This window comes from Aphanomyces astaci, assembly GCF_000520075.1.
Source record: "Aphanomyces astaci strain APO3 unplaced genomic scaffold supercont1.23, whole genome shotgun sequence".
In the NCBI taxonomy this organism is placed as follows: domain Eukaryota; phylum Oomycota; class Saprolegniomycetes; order Saprolegniales; family Verrucalvaceae; genus Aphanomyces; species Aphanomyces astaci.
This window is the reverse complement of record NW_009798286.1, coordinates 576,329-597,912: the sequence shown is the minus strand read 5'-3', so window position 1 is coordinate 597,912 and position 21,584 is coordinate 576,329. Positions and strand designations below refer to the sequence as shown.

The window sequence follows — 21,584 nt, the reverse complement described above, 5'->3', positions numbered from 1 at the left end:
CCATGGGTATTCATCCAATGAAATCACTTTATCATGAGTGGGGGTGCAAAGTGCAGGTCACTTTTGGCACATGGAGCGAGAGAAGACATGATATTTACAGTTAGTACAGTACCTACTGTAGCTCAAGGGCTGGTTGCCGCTTAAAATTGCTCTGAATATATTATTTCGTAGAGTACTCCATAATTATTTCGCTGGCATGTGAAATGCCTCAAGTTAGATGCATCAATGATGCGAATACGCTATACTACCGGTATACACAGCTTGGCCACAGTCAACTAAATTTAACCTATTAGGGGGATATACATCAGGATGACGTAGGTTGTAAGCTGGAACGCCAAGGTTCAATGCATTTGATCCTTGGGGTGGTCGCCGTCGGAATTTTCGGAGTCGCCAAGTATGGGATCAGAAACGCATGGCAAAGCGCCTGGAGTGGTGTACCTGCGAAAACGTATATTTGGAGGGCTTTGGGCCTCAAAACGGGCAAATCACTTGATTTGACTATGCAAAACCAAAGGGCAAACCTCAACACACTTGATACAAAATTACACACGTCATTTGGCGGAATTGGGCGTTTATTGTATTGCATACCAATATCAAGTGAACATTTAAACTCTTGATTTTAAGTACAGTAAAAACTCCGAATGGCAGAAGCGTATCGCAGGCGTAAGTACGCCGTGTGGTAACACCATTCTTGGTCTCGACTGCCGAGAACACCAGCACCATCACCAGAGACGCGATGGCTCCCAACGGTTTCCCTGTGGATACCATGTTCCCTACGGATACGCCCATCCTTGGCAACATGAACAACGACACTGTGATCTTCTTGGACTGGGGTACGGTTGCGTTGCATGCTGTCGTCGATCATGTCCATTACGTCTGACACTAGACGACACGTTGCTGGCATCGACATGGGTCGGTAAGCTCGGGTTGCGGCCAAAGTACGTCAACGAGAAGCCTGCCATTCCTGACGACGTGAAATCCCAGCTGGAAGAACTCGAAGAATGCGTGGTTGAGTTGTTGGAGAGCGCCGTCAAGTACGGCCGCGTGGTGATCATCACCGCCGCAGAGACCGGATGGGTTGAACTCTCTGCGTCTTTGTTCATGCCCCGGTGCCTTCCCATCATCAGCGAACACATCAAGGTCGTGTCAGCGCGCTCGACGTATGAAGACTTGTACCCTGGGTCCCCGAAGAAGTGGAAGATTGAGGCGTTTCAGCACGAAGTGTACTTCTGCGACAACGTGACCGACGTCGTTCCCAAGCACATCATCTCCATTGGAGATGGCCCCACGGAGCGGGAAGCACTGATCAACTTGAAATTGTCGGGCAGTTCGCAATTCCACGCCAAGTCGCTCAAGCTCATCACGTACCCAAACGCGATCGAGCTCAAGATGGAGGTGCGGCTGCTGCTTGACAATTTGCATACCCTGTGTACACACGAAGAGGACATGGATCTACAGATCTCCAAGGAAGCCATTGCGGCGCAGTCGGCATGAACGGTCATGTCAAAAGTAGATTCAGTCCCCTAATCAAAATATTACCCCTATCTATTACTACTGTGAAGGCAGCTGCGTGTAGTAGTAGCAATTGGCGACGACTTACCCTTAGTGTGTAACTGTTATTGTATAAAGTGGCCACCACCTCATTGTTTGCCATACAGTTGCGCAGCAACTATGCCCCAGTTTGCAACGAAACGATTCATTTGTATGGCTTAGACTATCGTTGGCTGTGGAAGGTAACGTAGTTTACTCGCGATGTCGTAGTCTTGGTTACGCTGTTAATCGGCGTACATACCAAATACAATACACGTCGCCCAAATCGATTGCTACAGCCACAAATATACATCCTGTCAAGCCATGTGAACGATGGTATATGTACACACACACGTGGCAGCACGAGAGCGATTCGATCAGCGAAAAGGTCAAAGTCAGATATGTCAAGCTTACGTTGGCGTATTCGGCGGATGCGTGGTTGTCATGGTCGTTGTCCCAGAGGCACCGCGACGCAATGCGTACGTCCTGCAGCTTTTGCTGGCCCACAAATGCTTGGACAATGATCTTGTAGCGAGGAAAGTTGCACTCGGCTACACAAACAACCGTCGTGAGTATATATATCAACGCCGCGTGACTTGTAGTATACTGCGAATGCGGCTTTTGACAGCGTCGGCGATGGACGCACACCAGAGCTTCGAGTCGTCCTCGTCGTACTCTTTGTTCCCAAGCTCCTTGGCCAGACAATCCGACACGATTGCACACACAGTCTTGCGTCGAAACCTGCACATAACTCGTCATTCCATGGAGGTTGGTTGGTTGGGAGAGTGTGCTTGCTCACCGTTCGTCTTCCGTTGGAGCCATGATGTACGTCGGCATGTACACTTTGATCACCTGAGAGTTCTTGGACGCAGCGACTGGCGCCGTCGCCGCCACCGTCGGGCCGGTAGATTCCACGTCGGCCATGTGAAGTTTGATAGAATTGGAAGCGATATCTTTTCGATCGCGACCTTTCAGAACGCAATAGATCACCACCTGTACCTATATGTACTCCGTTGTTACTGTAACCTGGTACAGCATTATATACCAGAAAATGTATAGTAAGGTTATACAAATATTCGAAACAACAAACCACGCTATTAACGTTACAATAAATGAACCCACAACTGTGCAATTTGCCTGTAGCACATTCGGAGTTATCCATGGTCGTGTTGGGCTGGACAATACTCACTTAACCCCTAACGTTAGGTGGAATGCGTTGTTTTGGACTTGACTATGACATAAAAAGAACCAGTGGAACTGTTGCTCTCAGGGAATTACAGTCATCCCCCGACATCCTGAGAAATATCCTGAGAAATATGTCCTTACAGAGGTACTTATGTGCAAGGGTTATGAAGTATGGGAGAATTATAACGTCTGCGGTGACACTTGCTGGCTCTGGATACAGTATGCTCAGGTACTAATTTTTATAATCCTGTTAAATTGAATATACTATTGGATTACGCAGGATATTCGTTTATACTAGACTTCAAACGTTTGGGGATGAATGACTGCACTGGAATTTGTCACGATGGGCAAAGTAGGCCCAAGCACTTACAGTAGTGGGGGAAGAGGAGGGTAGCGACCAGATACAGCGGATGTTCAGGAGGACTAGAACGCAGAACAGGGGAATTAGGATGAGTGGTGTGGAGTATTTCTCCCATAGCTACGAGGAGATGGCCGCTGTCAGGCACCGAAGCGCGACACATCTACAGTGCTCGGCGAAAAAACGCAGTATGTGTTGGCCTTTGCAATAAAATAAAATTGTACTAATGAAGCCTTTCTGATTACGATTTGAAATAGAAATCAAATATCAATTTTGAACATCAAAGTCCAACATGCCCTTCAAGGTGAAGGTGCAGCAGCATCGATACGTGAATAGTGATCGTAAGGCAGCCATCGCCCAGTTTCACGCCTCTGGCAGCGATCTTGTTATAGTAGGCAGCGATCTTGTTATAGTAGGTTGGAGGGTTCTCGGGGTAAACCCCCCTCCTGAATCCAATGAGCATGTCCATTTTGTGCAATTCGTGAATTTGACCGTTTTTGCGACATGTCGGTCGTAACGTTACACTGCACTAATACCTGAATCTGACTGGACAATACTAAACATTTATTATCGAATAGGATGCATTTGGTCAGCCCCGTTTCAGCCATCACCAATTTAATATTATTACACTTCAGCTCAATAACACTTTCCATACATTTATGAAATGACCTTGACAGTAGCACTGACTGCGTTTTTTCGCCGAGCACTGTACTTAAGTGTGGGCGACAACACCCCGCAAAGTGCGCTAATTGACATACTACTACAGTACAGGTACTGTACTAACGTCACCAAAGTATTACAGTAGTACATACTACAGTACTACAGTAGTAGTATTTCTTGAAACGATCTGGTCTTTCGTACTTTTGGCAGACAGACATAGCCACGCGATGAAACACCACCTTTTATGCCATAAGCAAGTCCAATACAAACTTCAAGTTACATATCTTGGTTCAAATAGTACCAGTAGAACCGAAATGTTCGGCAATATTCAAGCTTCCATGACCCTTCTTTGTAATTGTTTTTTGAGCGCATAGCCATGAATCGAGTAACTTTTCGAATGTCACCATCTATGTATGCCAAGGTGAAATCAGATCTTGGACACAACATGTACGAAAATAACTGTACCCCTACCCCAAAGCAAACCCAGCTCTGTCGCAGTGTATTGCGCCACTATGAGTTTGGCAAACAATCTCAACACATCTCCTTCATGGGTCGTTGTTATGGGGCCAGACCACTACATACTCCGAAGTACTCCAGAATACTCCGGAGCACAACCACACCTGTATCTTGCGTCATTCACAGTCAATAGTTCGCGAAGTTGAACTTTCGTCAACTCCAGATCGTGGCAATGGGTACTACTGTACTATGATGGATAAAAAAGATGAGGAGTAAGGGAGTTGAACCCTTGACCCTACGTTAGTATTGCACCAAGAGCTAATCACATCCATTCAACAACACTGCAGCAATAATGTACTAATAGGTAGATACTGCACAGTTTTTCCCAGCCACATTTGTATCACAGTAGCAGCCTACACATGAACGTTCATGCCTTGAATCCATCGGCGTGTCCTAGATGTACAGTACCCCCCGGGGGGGCTAGCGCCCTGGCTCACTGACACGCGTATCTTTTGTCAAAAGGTGTGGACGTTCAGTATTGGCGATCAGAAACCATACCTTGCCACATAAACGATGCATCAGTGTCAATCTCTAACAACGTGTCCTGGTCCCAACTAGTTATTGTTCAATTTTCCAGCACAGTGCTAGAAGCCATGAGTGTCCACAACACTGGCAAAGACTTGGACCTGCAAGAGCGAGTGTCGTATATTCACTCGGCAACCAAAGACGACGAACCGAAAGACGGAGACTACAACGAAGCTAAGACCCCTGGCGAGCTCGAAGACGGCGCGTTGGTGGCTGGTGGTGCCCTCAACATGTGCTCCCGCGAAGCCATGGGCCTCTTCTCACAATACGCCGCTATCGGCGTCATCTATGGCATGATCCCAGCCCTCAACTACCCCATTTTCAACGTGTACCTGCAATTGGAAGGGTACCAGACGGCGTCATACAGCACCCTCGTGACGTTGGGCTGGTCGTTCAAAGTGTTCATGGGCATGTTCTCGGATTGTTTTCCCATCTTTGGCTACCGCCGCAAGTCGTGGATGTTGATCGGGTGGACGGCCACTATGATCTGTCTGAGTGTGATGACGTTCTCGTCGTTGGGCGACCCATATTGCAACCGCGAAAAGGCTGAGGAGCGAAAGTCCAGGGCGTGCTCCAAGCCGTACTCGAACGCGTCGGTGACGGATCTCGACTTGTTCAACGTCAGCGCGCCAGACAACGGCAGCTTGTTTATCATTTTGTCCATGTTTGTGTCGCTGGGGTACGTCACGGCTGCGTGTGCGTCCGACGCCATGGTGGTGCAGTACGCCCAGCGCGAACCGCTGGCCATCCGTGGCCGCATCCAAACGGCCATCTATACAGTACGCACCTTAGCCGGCATTATCTCGTTGGTTGTGACTGGTTTCGGGCTGAACGGGACCAACTACAACGGGTCGTTCTCGTTCTCGATGGCCCCCAATGTTCCGTACGCCATCTGTTTGATTCCGTGCGTGATTGTCGTCCTCACAACGTTGTTCATCGTGCAAGAGACGAAGACTCCGGCTACTCCCTTCAAGGTGTGGGTGGGTCACTTCTGGGACTTACTGCAGAAGCGCGTGATGTGGCAGATTTGCGCGTTCCGGTTTATCAACAACATGTTCCAAAGCATCGGGTCCACGGCGGGGTCTCCTATGTCCAGCATTTGGGCTGACGTCGAGCCCTTGAACGACTCGTTGTCGGCTATCATTGGGAACGCCATCTTTTCCTTCATCTTGGTTGCAGTCGCCAAGTGGGGATTGCACTGGAACTGGCGGTGGACCATCGCCATTGCGTCCGTCGGTGTCATCCTCGTCGATGGGTTCGTCATCTTTATGACGATCTGGGACGTGGTACGCAACCAGTGGTTCTACACGGGCGTAGCGTTGGCCGACAACATCCCCGGTGGCGTGCGCTTTATCGTGGCGACGTACTGTGCCGTGGAAATCGCCGACGTCGGCAACGAAGGGGCTACGTACGGCTTGGTCACGACCGTGTCCAACTTGGCGTCTCCGTTTGCCTCCGTGCTCTACAAGTATGTTGATTCGTACTTGACACTGTCGCAGGACGATCTCATGAGAGACACGACCGCCGTGCGCTGGGACGTGACGTACTCGTACTTTATCGCTTTCGGGTGCAAGTTGTTTGCGTTGACATGGTTGTGGATGCTGCCTCCCCAGCGCCTTGAAATGCAAGAGCTCAAGAAGAAGGGTGGCAAGAGCAAGTTGGCCGGGGTCATTTTGATTGTGATCTTCACGTCCTGCTTGGCATTCTCGGTCACGTCCAGCATCATGTCAATTTTTCCTTCGACCAAATGCTACCGCATTGCTGGTGGCAACGGCAAGTTGGACCCCAACACGGGTGGCTGCCCCGCTGTGAAGGCCAAGAAGGGTTAACCGACCTAGTCCTTGGTTATATATTAAAGGTGTTCAGTAGTGTCGTTCAATAAAGTTCACATCACTAGTTTTCGATTGTTCTTACTTGCCCACCAGCATACATACCTGTACTACTCATGAAACCAAACCAATGGATTGTAGGATTCCTGTCTTGAAGGAGGCCAAGCATCTCAATCTTCAATCCGATGGAGTATGCCTTGCGGGCTTTCTGGTTGGGGCCGATGGTCTGCATTCAACCCACGAGCTCACTCACCGCTGGCTCGATTTACATGTTAAAATGTTTTTGTCGCGAAATACAATTTTAGCCAATTAAATTAGATTTTGATGCAACATTGAATATGATTCGTTAAATATATTTCCATATGACTCAAAACTACAATGCTACTTTAAAATCTGTACTGCTGTCTCATATTGTCCTTCTCACTCAAATTTGGACTGTTCACTGTCAGTCCAAAAGTGAAACCGGTTTTGAATGAACTTGGCAATATATCCTGTATTCACTAATGTCTACGAACAATGGTGTACTGTATTGCTCAATACGCTCCGACTTTCTCACAGTACTTTCCCAAATTTCAATCGACGGCATGAACGTGCAGGACGTCCAGCATATATCAACATGCGTCCAGAAGTACCATCATGCATGCGCTACTACTTCCTAGGCATCAGCCATTGCTTGTGTCTTTGGCAAGTCTGTGAGTACCACCATCTCCAACTGGATCCAACGGTATGAGAAGACATGAGTTGGTGGGGGGGCGGGATTATGACGACCGCGTGTTGTACCGATGAGTTTATGGCGCCGGTGAACATTGCTTCGCAAATTGGATAATGAGAATTTGACTGACAGTTCAAACCTGCAACGGGTTTTTTAGAAATGACTTTGATTGGCTGAACCATTCAGAAATCTTGTAAAAGGGGTTTAGAATGGATTTTGATTGGCTAGTTCATTCTCAAATCGATTTGCTAAGTAAGTACTACAGTATACTGGTACTGTATTCGATTGTCAAGTCGATTCAAATTGGAGTGGGATGCTTACTGTCAATCAAATGAGCAGCATCGACCAATCAAAACCCAGATCACTAATCAAGTAGCGAATCGAATCCACTATTCCACCAAGTCAACATCGAATTAGTGTGTGACTTAAACTAGTAGTGTGACAGAGGAGGATTTTTCATACAAAAATAACGTTACAATGAGTCTAACGTTATTGATACATTTGGCGAATCAGCAAGTCCAGATTTTTGGTAAAAGGCCTCACTGATTTCGTCCAAGTGATGTGATACTGTTTTGGGAAGACTCATATAACGAGGATCGTAATCGACGTAGCCATCTGAGGCCCCGACCCTGCCCATGGTGCAGGCATACGTACAGTACATCGAATGCTTGATCACCCATCCCCTCATCAGTCATTGAATATACAAACAAGCTATAGCTCTTGTCACAGCGAGTTCTCGTGGAACCAACGCTAACATGAACGCCGCCACGAGTTGCAGGCGGTGATGTGGGTGATGCCCATTGGTGGCACACTGATGCTGAAAATGAGCAACCGACATGCTGCCATGTTTGGCGGTCGCAGGGTTCAAACCGGAGATCGATTCTAATATACGTCGTATACATGCGCTCGATTACAATTGTTGTGTGCGGGGGTACAATCAGCCTTCTTTCAGCTGCATGGTCCCATTCAATGGGATATGCTACTACATATTTAGCTGAAGGAACTTCTAAGATGGACCTCGACAGTCCCTGTCAGATTCAACACATTGATTGAATACTGCACAATTGTTTAATGTAACATATCTTTATGACTCACTACTGGGTGATCCGAGTGCATCTAGCCCTTCTTGGCCTTGACCAATGGACATTTACTAGTGTTGGGGTCCAACTTGCCGTTGCCACCAGCAATGCGGTAGCATTTGGTGGAAGGGTAGATCGACATGATGCTGGTCGTGACCGAGAACGACAAGCAACACGTAAAGACCACGATCAAAATGACCCCGGCCAACTTGCTCTTGCCACCCTTCTTCTTGAGCTCTTGCATTTGAGGGCGCTGAGGAGGCAGCATCCACAACCATGTCAACGCAAACAACTTGCACCCGAACGCGATAAAGTACGAGTACGTCACGTCCCAGCGCACGGCGGTCGTGTCAGACTTGAGGTCGTCTTGCGACAGTGTCAAGTACGAATCAACATACTTGTAGAGCACGGAGGCAAACGGAGACGCCAAGTTGGACACGGTCGTGACCAAGCCGTACGTGGCCCCCTCGTTGCCGACGTCGGCGATTTCCACGGCGCAGTACGTCGCCACGATGAAGCGCACGCCACCCGGGATGTTGTCGGCCAACGCTACGCCCGTGTAGAACCACTGGTTGCGTACCACGTCCCAGATCGTGAAAAAGATAACCATCCCATCGATGAGAATGACCCCGATGGTGCCGAGGGCGATGGTCCACCGCCAGTTCCAGTGTAATCCCCATTTCGCCACCACAATCAAGATGGCGGAAAAGATGGCGTTCCCAATGATAGCCGACAACGAGTCATTCAAGGGCTCGACGTCAGCCCAAATGCTGGACATAGGAGACCCCGCCGTGGACCCGATGCTTTGGAACATGTTGTTGATGAACCGGAACGCGCAAATCTGCCACATCACGCGCTTCTGCAGCAAGTCCCAGAAGTTGCCCACCCACACCTTGAACGGAATGGCCGGCGTCTTCGTCTCTTGGACGACAAACACCGTCGTGAGCACTACGAACACGCACGGAATCAAACAGATGGCGTACGGAACGTTGGGGGCCATCGAGAATGAGAACGACCCGTTGTAGTTGACACCGTTCAGCCCGAACCCGGTCACGATCAATGCGATGATGCCGGCTAAGGTGCGCACCGTGTAGATGGCCGTTTGAACTCGACCGCGGATGGCCAGGGGTTCGCGCTGGGCGTACTGCACCACCATGGCGTCGGACGCGCACGCAGCCGTGACGTACCCCAGCGACACAAACATGGACAAAATGATAAACAAGCCACCGTTGTCCGGTGCGCTCGTGTTGAACAAGTCAAGATCCGTCACCGACGCGTTCGAGTACGGCTTGGAGCATGCCTTGGACTTTCGCTCCTCAGCCTTTTCGCGGTTGCAATACGGGTCACCCAACGAAGAGAACGTCATGATCGTCAAGCAGATCATCGTGGCCACCCACCCGATCAACATCCACGACTTGCGGCGGTAGCCAAATATCGGTACACAATCGGACAACATGCCCATGAACACTTTGAACGACCAACCCAAAGTCACGAGGGTGGTGTACGAAGCTGTTTGGTAGCCTTCCAATTGCAGGTACACGTTGAAAATGGGGTAGTTGAGGGCTGGGATCATGCCGTAGATGACACCGATGGCGGCGTATTGCGCAAAGAGGCCCATGGCTTCACGAGAGAGCAGGTCCAGGGCGCCCCCTTCAACCAGGGCTCCGTCTTCAAGCTGGCAGGGCGTCTTGGCTTCGTCGTAGCCGTCTACGTCCTTGTCGTTGGTGGCAGACTGGATGTACGACACACGCTCTTGCAGATCCATTCCTCGATCGGCTGTGTTCATCCTGGCCCCTTGTTGGTGGCGAGGGAAACTGAAGAATGAGAAATTAAACCTTGTCGCCGTCAAGTTTGTGGCGGTGGGACAGGACGCATGTGATCATATGCGAGTGCGTTAGTCGATGTTGACGCGCACCCTTACCCCATGGCAGAATAGATGGCTGGCAATTTCACCTTCAACCCCCGTACCCGATAAGTGGCCCCGCGATACCATACCGAGTGCACAGAAGTTTTAGGTTTGTTCCATCGGTAGATTTCTACGCTATTAGAGCAGGTTTGAACCTCAAAGAAATAATGCAGCCAAGGCGTGCTGCACCAAAGGGGTAATCTTTACTGTTTTGATTACAGTAGCGGTTCGCTGCGCTGCAACATAAATTGTACTTCGAATTATGTCGTTACTACAAATATCCGTGATAGTAAGTATCATGCGTCATCTAAACGTCATCCAACATTAATATTAGGTCATATCCTAATTAGTAGAGATGAGCGTAAATTAGGATAATGCTAGGTCATTACATCCAGGCCTACGGCCTACAGTACCTGCCGCTGCCCGACAAGAAGAAAAGATAGATTATTCGGTGAAGTGAGAAGCTTAGATCCGCGCTCTCGTACGGCCGCGCTTGCGCAGACGGCCTTCCGGGCGCTCGGCGCCAAATGAAGGTTTGGTCATTGATGTGACGATTTTCAATCCGACCTATACTTTCAGTACTAGTACTACGTAGTACTAGTACTGGGTATACGTCAACGTCAACGCTTTGACATTAACAGTAAACGATGATCCATATGATTTGTCAAACAGGCCTTGATACGAACGAAGGCATGCGTGAAGCCAGGGGTTGAGATACACCAATGCATTGCAACCACCCAAAGCACAATGAAGCATAGCTCATGGAGTAGTATATTACGAGGAGTATTACGCAGTACAATTATCATTATTAAAATCATTGGTACTAGTACTAAGGTACTTCTACGTACTGTAGTACTAAAATATTTACTACACAGTGTGTGGCTCGGAATTATTTGTAACGTTACCTTTTGGTGTTTGAAGTACTACTGTACGTCCATTGCTTATCTGAGAAAGAATTGCAGGCGACGCTCGCAGATTTGTCACAGATTTTGGAGAATTCTATGGTTTACCATCAACATCAGCATTACGTACATGTACTTTGCGATTGTACTTCAGTATACCGTATGTACCACCCAGTAGTACGTACGTACGATGTATGGCATGTATACTAGTACTGGTACTTGGTAACGTTAGTGGAAAAACGACAAATTCATTCGACATTGTTTTGATTGGTCAAAGTTCTGTCAAGTTACAATTGAAAAGTTACAAAACCTGGCCACAGCACAAGAGCAGTCTGGGGTAGTCTGAGGTTACAAAGACAGGCCAAAACGTAGCCGACGCCACGTTGCACCCGTTCCACTATCTGGAATGCTCCATTTCTCTGGCAAAACAGCTTTAAAGTACACAAATCTGCCCTGCGGGGCTGGTCGCACATACAAGTACCCGGAAATACATATTGAATTACAATGAATCTAGTCGCTTCCTACGACGAACCTCTTGGAATAGACGAGCGTAATGTACGACTTGGTAACCCAGAATATGCTACTTCAAACTGGTCGTACGATTGGTACTTCGTTAATGGCATTTCCAAGGTCAGACGCTCTGAGTAGTTTCTTCAAGATCTATTCGAATCATGTCACTGTAGTCCTTCAAGGCACAAACTGATCCTGCACCAGGATCGGCCACGAACCACTGCTGCCACGCTTGCAGACCCGAACGAGCGGTAGGAATCGCCTTTTGAGAAATGAATCCATCCAACACAGTTGCTTCGTTGCTTTAGGGGGGAAAACATACTTACACCACTTTGCTGCCCAAGTTCAACCACTCAACGAAGTCCACCCACTCAGTCATGGGGATGGTCACCAAGCACCTCCTGGACAAGGCGCTCCAGACCAGCCGACGGTGCTATATGGCTTCCTACGCCAGCCTGCTGGGCCTCACCGCGCACTACGCTGTGTTTGGCCCTTGGCCTACCGCCTCCACGACAGCAAGCGGACGGATCAGCTGTGGATGCTACGTCTACCTGTCGGACTCATGTTGGATAATAATGGATATGAAACTGCTTTCGTTTATTACTACCAATAGCATCATGTTATTGCGCAATGTTTATGATATGTACACGAACGACATTAGCATCGACCAATGCAATCCTCTCATATCAGTCATCCAATCCCCTACTTGAAATTTGTCGGTTTGATGTCCGATGCCACCTACATGTAGTACTTATTGTCAAGTCGATTCGAAATTGGAGTGGGGCTCTCAATCGAATGAGGAGAATCACCAAATCGGCAGACAAGCGATCGATCAATCAAAAACCAGAACACTAATCAAGTGGCCAATCAAATTCACTCTTCGACTAACTCAACATCGAATTAGTGTTTGAATGAAATTAGTGTGATACTGGACGATCTTTACATGCAAAAGTCAGGACATAATACAGAATTCGTAAGGTGAAACAGTAGGTTTTAGTAGGCTCGCAAGGTGAGCTGCCTTACGAATTCCATAAATCGATCTGAAATAGTTCAAATTTTATTGAATGAAGCTTCATCTTTGTAGGGAATATTTTAAATCCCTTAATCTTTTTGATGAATTCGTAAGGCAGGCTGCCTTACCAAATTTTTGTCCAATTATATGATAGAAAAGTGAAAATAACTGACCAATAGGACCGTTCTATTCTCTTTGCTACATTGCTGTAGGCTGCAGCTATTGGATTGAGAGCTACAGGACTGTAGAATGCGATCCCTTGCTCCTATCCGCACGCTTGAGCCTGGGCGATGGTCATGAAGTACGACTTGGTCCTCGTCTTGTCGCAGCATAGGTAGTGGTTGTTCTTGCCGTAGTGGGCGCTCTGGTGGAAGTGCTGGGCTAGGGCGCCGTCGCACATGTCCCCGACCTTGGTCGCCTTACTAGTTTTGCATCTTGGCATAAACCAAGTAATCACATGGGCCAAGCCCGTCAACTACTGGTACTGTAAATAGGTCGTTTACAGCAATTTACTCGTTGATCTCGAAACCCCGAAACGTCGCGGGCAAACGACTTGATTTGGTCAAACTTTTGGTGACTATGCCCCGATAATATGATTCTTACTGACGGTAGTTTTACCAATCACTTCCTCATTTTGAATTGGAAGGACCTTGGGTGTTGGCCCCAGTCCACCGAAACTATGAAGTAGTAGTGATGCTGCTGGTCCTTCCTAACAAGAAATTCGCATCGACCATTCGTCATTCGATGTCGACTTCAATAAGCACTAAGGAAAAATGCTAGTGAGTGTACTAGAGAGTGCGATGAACTGCTGACTTGAGCATTAAGCTGATGGTGGCAGTTTGAGTCGCTGGGAACTTACATGTTAGCACTTCTGCATTTTCGAAGTCGATAAAAATGATCGTCTTGACCAATTATATGGCAAAGAAACCATGATGCACTCTGATTGGTTAATAATCAGAAGTAAGGCCAGCCACCTCACGAAAAGTCGAAGAATCGATCGATAGATTTGGCGAATCAGCACAAAAGTCCAAATTATGGGTAAAAGGACAATAAATGAATGGTTCTCACTCGTTGTACTTATTTATAGAGGTTATTATTGTGGATGGACCTTGGAAGTGGTTCCGTTTGAAGGAGCAAAGATCTCCAGTAAGGCTTAGGCTTCGAAGCTTATATGAGACTTCTGGGCGTGGGTTATGTGTGCGCTACAGCGTCAGCGAATGTATCAATTGTTCGACCGCATCGCCTTCGTATTGCTATACCTGTATCGTCGAGCTTTTCGCCGAGAATGATCTCAGAGGACCAGCGCAGGCGTTCACATTGCTAACATGCATTCGAAACATTTAAGTCAATGGTGTACTAATACTACACCTTTTTTCTATTGACTTGGGACTTTTTTCAACGTTGTTGGCTTGGCGCTCATTCGAAAGAGCGATGTGTCCATCCATTTGGCCTTGTGGCCAATAGAATTGACACATAGTGCCGCAACACCCTTTGAAATGTACCATGCTACCAATGGAAAAGGCTTCACTACCCAACAATATGCCAAGTAGCATTTCGAATCTGCCGTGCTTGAAGTTGAGTTGGATCGAATATGAAATTTTATTATCAAATACGCGACGGCATGAAAAAAGCAGATAAAATCATCGAAACTTGCAGCAAACAGCTACATGCCTACTTCCATGTCTTCCATTCGGTCCGCATGACCGTAGAAGTACTCCAGACGAAGGGATGCGTTTGTATTTCTTGCGTGGCTATGAGCATGGTTAGTGTATCGTGAGCGATGACGTCGTACTGGTGCACGGAATGCGATTTTGAAAAGTGAAAAAAATGGGCGCGAAGATCGCCCAACTGCAACCTTCTAGAATATTCGATCCAATTCAACTTCAAGCACGGCAGATTCGAAATGCTACTTGGCATATTGTTGGGTAGTGGAGCCTTTTCCATTGGTAGCATGGTACATTTCAAAGGGTGTTGCGGCACTTTGTGTCAATTCTATTGGCCACAAGGCCAAATGAATGGACACATCGCCCTTTCGAATGAGCGCCAAGCCAACAACGTTGAAAAAAGTCCCAACTCAATAGAAAAAAGGTGTAGTAGTAGTTGCTAGCAATGTTGTTCGCGGGGTGAGGGTGAGCTGTACAGTAAGGTTATGCTGTGGACACTTCTGGTTGACGACTAATTAGGGGTTGGTCGCGGAATACTTCTGTAACACTCGGCTCTGAATGAATTTACGAAGCCAGCCCCCAACTACAGGTTCGAAGTAGCACATGAGGTGGTGGCATACGGCATGTGAGGAAGATGCGCACATTCATGAAACACGTTGTAGCTCAGCTTTTAGCTGGAGTGTCGAAGTGTGATCATCACAGTCCATAGCCATGGCATTCGACACATTGTGAATAAATATACAGTTAGATCACGAAACTCGTTTACTACAGACTCTGGTGCTTACCATTTTTTTCAAGGCTTTGCCATGTTCCCAGTAGTACTGTATATAATAACTTGTATTTGGCGCTGCTCGCCCTTGCCGCCTCCGCCTATGGCTACGTGTACTTGGCTAGTATAACTTTATGATGTGATTACATTTAATATTTGTTTTGGCAAATACTTCGAAGTACTATCTACTGTATGCATATATTAATATATGCTATACTGTACTGTGGTATGGTATGTCTATGTTAATTTCAACACAAATCTGAAATGTACTGCAGTCCAATCATGCTCAATGATACGTCAAAAAAATGGTGGCGTTTTATATTCTCTTCTGGTGCTACTGTATCAGCATTAAAATAATCGTCGAGCTACTGGGATTTGAAGTCATGGCCAAAACTTGACCAAAAATAGTGTCAATAATTGATGCATTACTGTTCTGCATGCAGAATGACCTATGAGCCTTTTTAGAGGTCGGCTCATGGTCTCATGATCGGTAAGGCCGTTAGTCTCCATTATGTGCAGCAGGCCGCCATTCGTCGTGCGGTTGTAGCCATTGTCATGCGGTTGAAAGATGTGCATTGTTGGCGCATTTTTATTGGACGAAATGATTAGACTTAAAATAGACCAGAAAAAGTAATTCGTAGTAAGAGACCCCTGTTTGCAATTTAATTCTGCCTCCGCTAGAGGTTCCTGTCCGGATAACGACGGGAGCGAAAACAATTACTTCGAAGTACCTTACAACACTTCAATAACACGATTTACGAAACAAACACGAAACAAAATCCACCAGAGTACGAAACAATTTTGTTTCATAAATCCCTAGCGTTATACTTCGGAGTACTTCGAAGTATATCCAATTCATGTTATCTTGAAAATTGTATGCAATTCCAAGTACTATGTAACTACGTAAGGAGTATTGTGATTTACGAAAGAACCACGTAGTATGCATACTACTAGTAGCATTAAGTAAAACTACCAGTTCAGTTCAGTCATTGCCGACGAGACGCCGAACACCGTTACTCAGCTGGATTATACTGATGGCGTCCCGGCTGGGAACCGCAGGACCCGCTTATGCGCCGGCGGCTTCCAGGACCAACCGACGGCTTCGTGTCCAATGCGCCGGCTTTTCCTGACCTGCCCTCGTATAACGGCTCGACCAAGTCGGAGCGGCGCGCATTTATCCGGCAGTACAACAAGTACCTGGACCAAATCAACGCCCTTCAGCTCAATGGCTCAAGACCCTTCGTGATGCCTGTCAGCGCGTGCATGAACGTCTTTACCAAGAAACGTGTGGCGATGTGGGACATGGCCAACCGCGACTACCGTAGCGTCACGGAGGCAGAGTGGGCGCATGGTTTAGCAAGGCGTTTGAAGAGAAGTGCTCAAGAAGCGTTTGACCACGGCGATCCAGTTCGACACGACTATCCTGGACGCCGACTCGCGCATTGGCAAGATGCTGGACAACCTGATGCGAGCCTTGGAGCGCGACGACCAAGCGTTGGTCTTGGGCCAAGAAGGCAAGACAGTTGTCGACATCATGGTCAAGGCGATCAAGCCGCTTGGCCGGCAGAAGTCGGTCCAACGCCAGCTGGCCCTCCAATGCAACAAGCCGTTGAAGTCCAACGTGTACCGTTTCGTTGACTGGCTGCGCCAGTCATACCGTCGGGTACCACTTGTATGCCCCGGTGGAAGACGAGAAGACTTCGGCACCGCATGCGACGGCAGCCGCAGCACCATCGCGGCCGTCCAAGCCTGGACAATCTGAAGGCAGCGTTGACAGCAGCAGTGGACCTCCCCGGCGCGCCCCAGCCCCCGAGCAAGACAGCCCGAAGTACGAACGCAAGATTTAGACATTTCTCAAGTGCGGCAGCGAGAACCACAAGGTGGTAAACTACCCCAAGTGCGGGCCTGGAGAATCCGAGCGCCTCCTCAAGGAGCAAATGGACAAGTGGGAGAGCGCGCACAACAGGAAGGTGACCAAGCTTCAAGGCAGCGTGAACAAGTCTCTCGGTCGCGAAGCCAAGATCGAAGGCATCGTGTCCGTCACGACGACCCTCCTTGACACCGGCTCCGACGTTACATTGGTAACAGCCGGTGTCATGAAGGCCCTGGAGCGAGCCGGCGTGGAAGTCAAGGTGATTTCACCGGAGCCATCTGTGATCCAGCCGTATGGCCAAGCACCTGCCCTCAAGGTCGACCGCCAAGTGCAGTTCAGGTTCGTCAACCTGGACTCCCCCTGTGGACCTTTGTCCCTGCGTGGACTCAAGGCCTGGGTGGACACTTCCTCCAACGCGGCAGAGCTCCTGATCAGCCGGGCTGTGATGGAACGGCTGGGCTTCTCAGGCGAGTTGCTCAGCCACGCCTTTGCCAAGCACGAAGTCTGGGATGCCAGCGACGTGGACAAGCCGTCTGCGATGGCAAGTGTCAGCCGCCTGACTCAAGTGGCCGCCTCAAGCGACGAGTGCGGTGATGACGGCATGCACTGTGCCACCCACAACATCCAAGTCCCATCTGCTGAAGACGCAGAAGGCGACCGGAATAGGCGACGAGCGGTGGTTGAAGCGGTGATTCAAGACAAGCTCCGTGCCACCGAAGACGAAGGCTTGACCTCGGCCCTCCTCGAGAAGCTGCGACTCCTCCTGGCCAAGCACGCTGATGTATTCCACCTGGAGATCGGCCATGACGAGCCGATCAAGGTGGAGCCGCTGCGGGTGCGCATCAAGCCTGGCGCCGTCCCTGTCAAGTGTGGCGTGCGACGATACCCCCCAGGGGATATGGAGTTCCTGAAGACACATGTGCGCAAGCTAGAAGCAGCTGGTCTGGTGTACCGAAACAACCGCGCAACATGGGCCTCGGCGCCGCGCATCGTCCCCAAGAAAGACCCTGGCGACTTGCGCATGACCATCGACAGCCGGCCTATCAACGCGTGCACGGAGCCTATGCCGAACCTCGACGCCGCCTGACTGTCTTAGTGGGCGCGCAGGCGTTTTTCACCCTCGACTGGTTCAAGGGCTACTGGCAGCTGGCGCTCCATGAAGACTCCCAGATGTTCTACTCCTTCATGGCCCCCTTTGGAGTGTACACGCCTACAAGAGTGCTTATGAGCCAGACCGACTCGGTGGCGTTCTGTCAGTCGGCGGTGGACTTCATGTTTGCCGACCTACTGTTCAAGGGACTCCTCGCCTGGCTCGACGACATGCTTGGCTACGCCGAGACCCCTGAAGACCTCCTTGACCAAGTCCTCACGATCTGCTCCTCCTTCGGCCTGAAGCCCAACCTAAAGAAATGCGACTTCTTCCTGACCAAGGCCGCCTGGTGCGGCAAAGTCGTTTCAACTGAAGGCATCCAGCACTCCCCCACAAAAACCTAAGGATTGTGTGCGCTCGCGCCGCCCGCAACAGTTCATGTGCGCAACCAACTGGATGCGGTCCAGCATCCCCTGCTACACCGAGCTTGTGGCGCCGCTCCGGCAACTCCTTGACGCAGCGACCAAGCAAATTGGAAGTACGAAGAAGATGAAGCTCACCCGCGTCCAACTCACTGCCGTTGGCTGGGACGTCGGCCATCTGGCCTGCTTGGACAAGATCAAGGAAGCCCTCTTGGCGATGGTTCCCATGGCGAACCCACGGGCAGACATGATGGTCTGCCTTTAAACCGACGCAAGTGAAGGCTTTTGGGGCGCGATCGCCACTCAAGTACCATTTGAAGACCTGGCCCTGCCGTTGGAAGAGAAGCGCCACCAGCCGTTGGCCTTTCTCAGGGTGCCTTTACTGGCGCAAGCGAGCGTTGGCCAATCGTGGAGAAGGAAGCGTTTGCCGTTGTGGAAAGCTGCAAGCGGCTGGACTACCTTCTTATCCGCCCAGCTGGCTCCTCCTTTTCACCGACCACAAGAACCTGCAGTACATTTTCAATCCTGCCGGTCATTCCCCAAGCATGGCGAGGTACCAAACGCACAAGTTGGAGCGCTGGGCCCTGGTGCTTTCCTCGTTCCCCTACACCATCGAGTGCCTGCCCGGTGAAGACAAAGTGTGGAGCGACCTGCTCAGCCGCTGGGGCGCCGCTCAAGCCCAAGTGCCAACGAAGTCTGTCCAGCGCCTCCTGGCCATGGTGTCTCCCCTGCAACAGCCCGACTTCGACTGGCCCAGCCCTGCCGGCATCGTGAAGACCCAACAAGTGGCCGTGAAGAGGGGAGAGACCCCGGCAACCGGTGTGGCGTGGAATGAAGACAAGAACCTGTTCCTCGACAAGGAAGACCACATCTGGATCACAGAGCACGGCGTGCTCTTGGAGAATATCGTCCGCGTGGACGATGTGCTCTTGGACTCTGGTTCGGACGTGACCGTTGTCACGCGGGGCGTCGTGGATGGGTTGGACGCGGTTTGGACTGTTTCCCATAGCGTGCCGCATTTGGAGTACCCGTATGGCAGTGACGCCAAGCCAGTTGTGATGACGCGCAGCGTCAAGTTCAACTGCGTGACGCTAGACACGACGTGTGGGCCGCTTGTGTTGCGCGGTCTGAAGGCCTGGGTCGACGACGTGTCGACTGCAACTGAACTCATCGTGAGTCGTCCAGTCATGAAGTTACTGGGCTTCGCTACATGCGGACAGCCAGATGTACTTCTCGTTCATGACGCCTTTCGGCGTCTACACCCCGACCCGCGTGCTCATGGGACAGACGGACGCTGTCGCGTACTACCAGTCGGTTGTCCACCAAATGTTTGGTGAGCTGCTGTTTCGAGGCCTGTTGGCCTGGCTCGATGACTTGTTGGGGTCCGCCAAGACAACGAACGAGCTGCTCGACTTGTTGGACAAAGTCCTGTCCATCTGTGCCTAGTTCGGACTCAATTTGAGCCCGATGTCATTTCTTTTCTGCACGAGGCAGAATGGTGTGGCAAGGTGATTTCGGCCGATAGAATCACCCATTCCCCAAGCCGAATTCAAGGACTTGTGGATTTATCGCCGACGACCGCGGCCGACCTCCAGTAGTTTGTGTGTGCTACCAACTGGATGCGTGCGAGCATCCCCGGCTACAACTAGCTGGTGGATCCGTTGCGACGTCTGCTCGCCGTCGCCACCAAGGCAGCCGGAAGCTGCAAGAAAAAGGCATTAGTGCATGTTGCACTCCCTGCCGTGGGATGGTCGCCCGATCATCTCAAGTGTTTCAACGAGGTGAAACACACGTTGGCGCATGTGGTGCCCCTGTCGCACCCGCGAGAAGACATGACAGTCTGACGCCAGTGACCTGTTTTGGGGTGCAGTCGCCACACCAGTACCGCCAGCGGACTTGGATTTGCCTCTCGAAGACGAGCGGCACCAGCCGCTTGCGTTCATTAGTGGGTCGTTTTCTGGCGCGAGTGCGCACTGGCCCATCGTGGAGAAGGAGGCCTATGCCGTGGTCGAGTAGTGCAAGAGACTCGACTACATGGTCGTACGCCCTGGTGGTTTCCGTCTGTTTACGGATCACCGCATTTGGTGTACATTTTCAACCCCAGTGGATCGAACGCCAACATGGCCAAGTACCAGGCCGACAAGCTGCAGCGATGGTCGCTGGTGATGTCGACCTTCCCGTACACCATTGAGTGCGTCTCGGGGGACACGAATAACGAATATATGGGGCGACCTCCTGAGCCGATGGGGTTCGGCTCCGACGGATCAACCAGTTGCGAATGTTCGCAAGTTGATCCATGTTGTGTCACCCCTGCAACAAATGGATTTCGAGTGGCCGACAGCCGCTACGATCAGCGGCATCCAACGTTCAACCATAGAAGGGGGAGGGACCCCCCCAAACGGCGTGGATTGGGTCGACGACTCCCATTTTTACGTGGACCCAGACGGTCGAATCTGGATCCCAGACGGTGCTGTCGACCTACAGTAGCGGATTTGTGTGATCGCTCACCAAGGAGCCAGCGGTCACCGTCGCATCGCAGCGACAACCAAGTCGGTGTCCGACAAGTCTGTGTGGAAGACGCTTTCCACGGCCGTCGAAGCGTTCGTGCGTGCCTGTTTGCACTGCCTGTGCATTGACGGAGAAATGGTTCCCCGTCCATTGGGTTCGGTGCTTCACGCAGAGAAGCCGAACGAGCTCATCCAATTCGACTGGTTGTCGATGCCCATGGCCAAGTCTGGCCAAAAACAAGTGCTTGTCGTGAACGACGACATGAGTAGCTTTGTACAGCTGTTCGCGGCAGAGTCCGCTGACGCCGCCGCGACCGCTCAGTGTCTAATGACGTGGTTTACCACGTTCGGCTGTGTTGACACATGGGTGTCAGATGGCGGTTATCACTTCAAGAACGAAGTGATCGAGAAGGCGCGGAAGTTGGTGGGTGCCCACCATCATATCACGACAGCCTACAGTCCTTGGGCGAACGGTACTGTAGAAGTAGTCAACCGACTAGTGCTACGCGCCGCGAAGGCACTGCTCAGCTAAATG

At 50.1% G+C, this 21,584-nt stretch overlaps 4 protein-coding genes across 4 annotated transcripts; 2 read left to right on the top strand and 2 right to left on the bottom strand.

Annotated features, from left to right (window-relative positions):
* Positions 1 to 637: 637 nt before the first annotated feature.
* On the top strand, positions 638 to 1,560 carry H257_09545 (hypothetical protein). Its single transcript, XM_009835786.1, has 2 exons — positions 638 to 833; positions 887 to 1,560. The coding sequence occupies exons 1-2, from the start codon at positions 737 to 739 to the stop codon at positions 1,492 to 1,494; spliced, it is 705 nt and encodes a 234-aa protein (XP_009834088.1). The 5' UTR covers positions 638 to 736; the 3' UTR covers positions 1,495 to 1,560.
* A 215-nt stretch (positions 1,561 to 1,775) lies between these two features.
* H257_09544 (hypothetical protein) lies at positions 1,776 to 2,454 on the bottom strand (the record flags this gene model as incomplete). Its single annotated transcript, XM_009835785.1, has 4 exons — positions 1,776 to 1,823; positions 1,945 to 2,081; positions 2,138 to 2,271; positions 2,330 to 2,454. The coding sequence occupies 4 exons, from the start codon at positions 2,452 to 2,454 to the stop codon at positions 1,776 to 1,778; spliced, it is 444 nt and encodes a 147-aa protein (XP_009834087.1).
* A 2,350-nt stretch (positions 2,455 to 4,804) lies between these two features.
* H257_09543 (hypothetical protein) lies at positions 4,805 to 6,670 on the top strand. The gene has a single exon (XM_009835784.1). The coding sequence runs from the start codon at positions 4,843 to 4,845 to the stop codon at positions 6,601 to 6,603; it is 1,761 nt and encodes a 586-aa protein (XP_009834086.1). The 5' UTR covers positions 4,805 to 4,842; the 3' UTR covers positions 6,604 to 6,670.
* A 1,701-nt stretch (positions 6,671 to 8,371) lies between these two features.
* Positions 8,372 to 10,180, bottom strand: H257_09542 (hypothetical protein; the record flags this gene model as incomplete). Its single annotated transcript, XM_009835783.1, has 1 exon — positions 8,372 to 10,180. One exon carries the CDS (start codon positions 10,178 to 10,180, stop codon positions 8,432 to 8,434), a length of 1,749 nt encoding a protein of 582 aa, XP_009834085.1. The 3' UTR covers positions 8,372 to 8,431.
* Between the last annotated feature and the right edge of the window lie 11,404 nt (positions 10,181 to 21,584).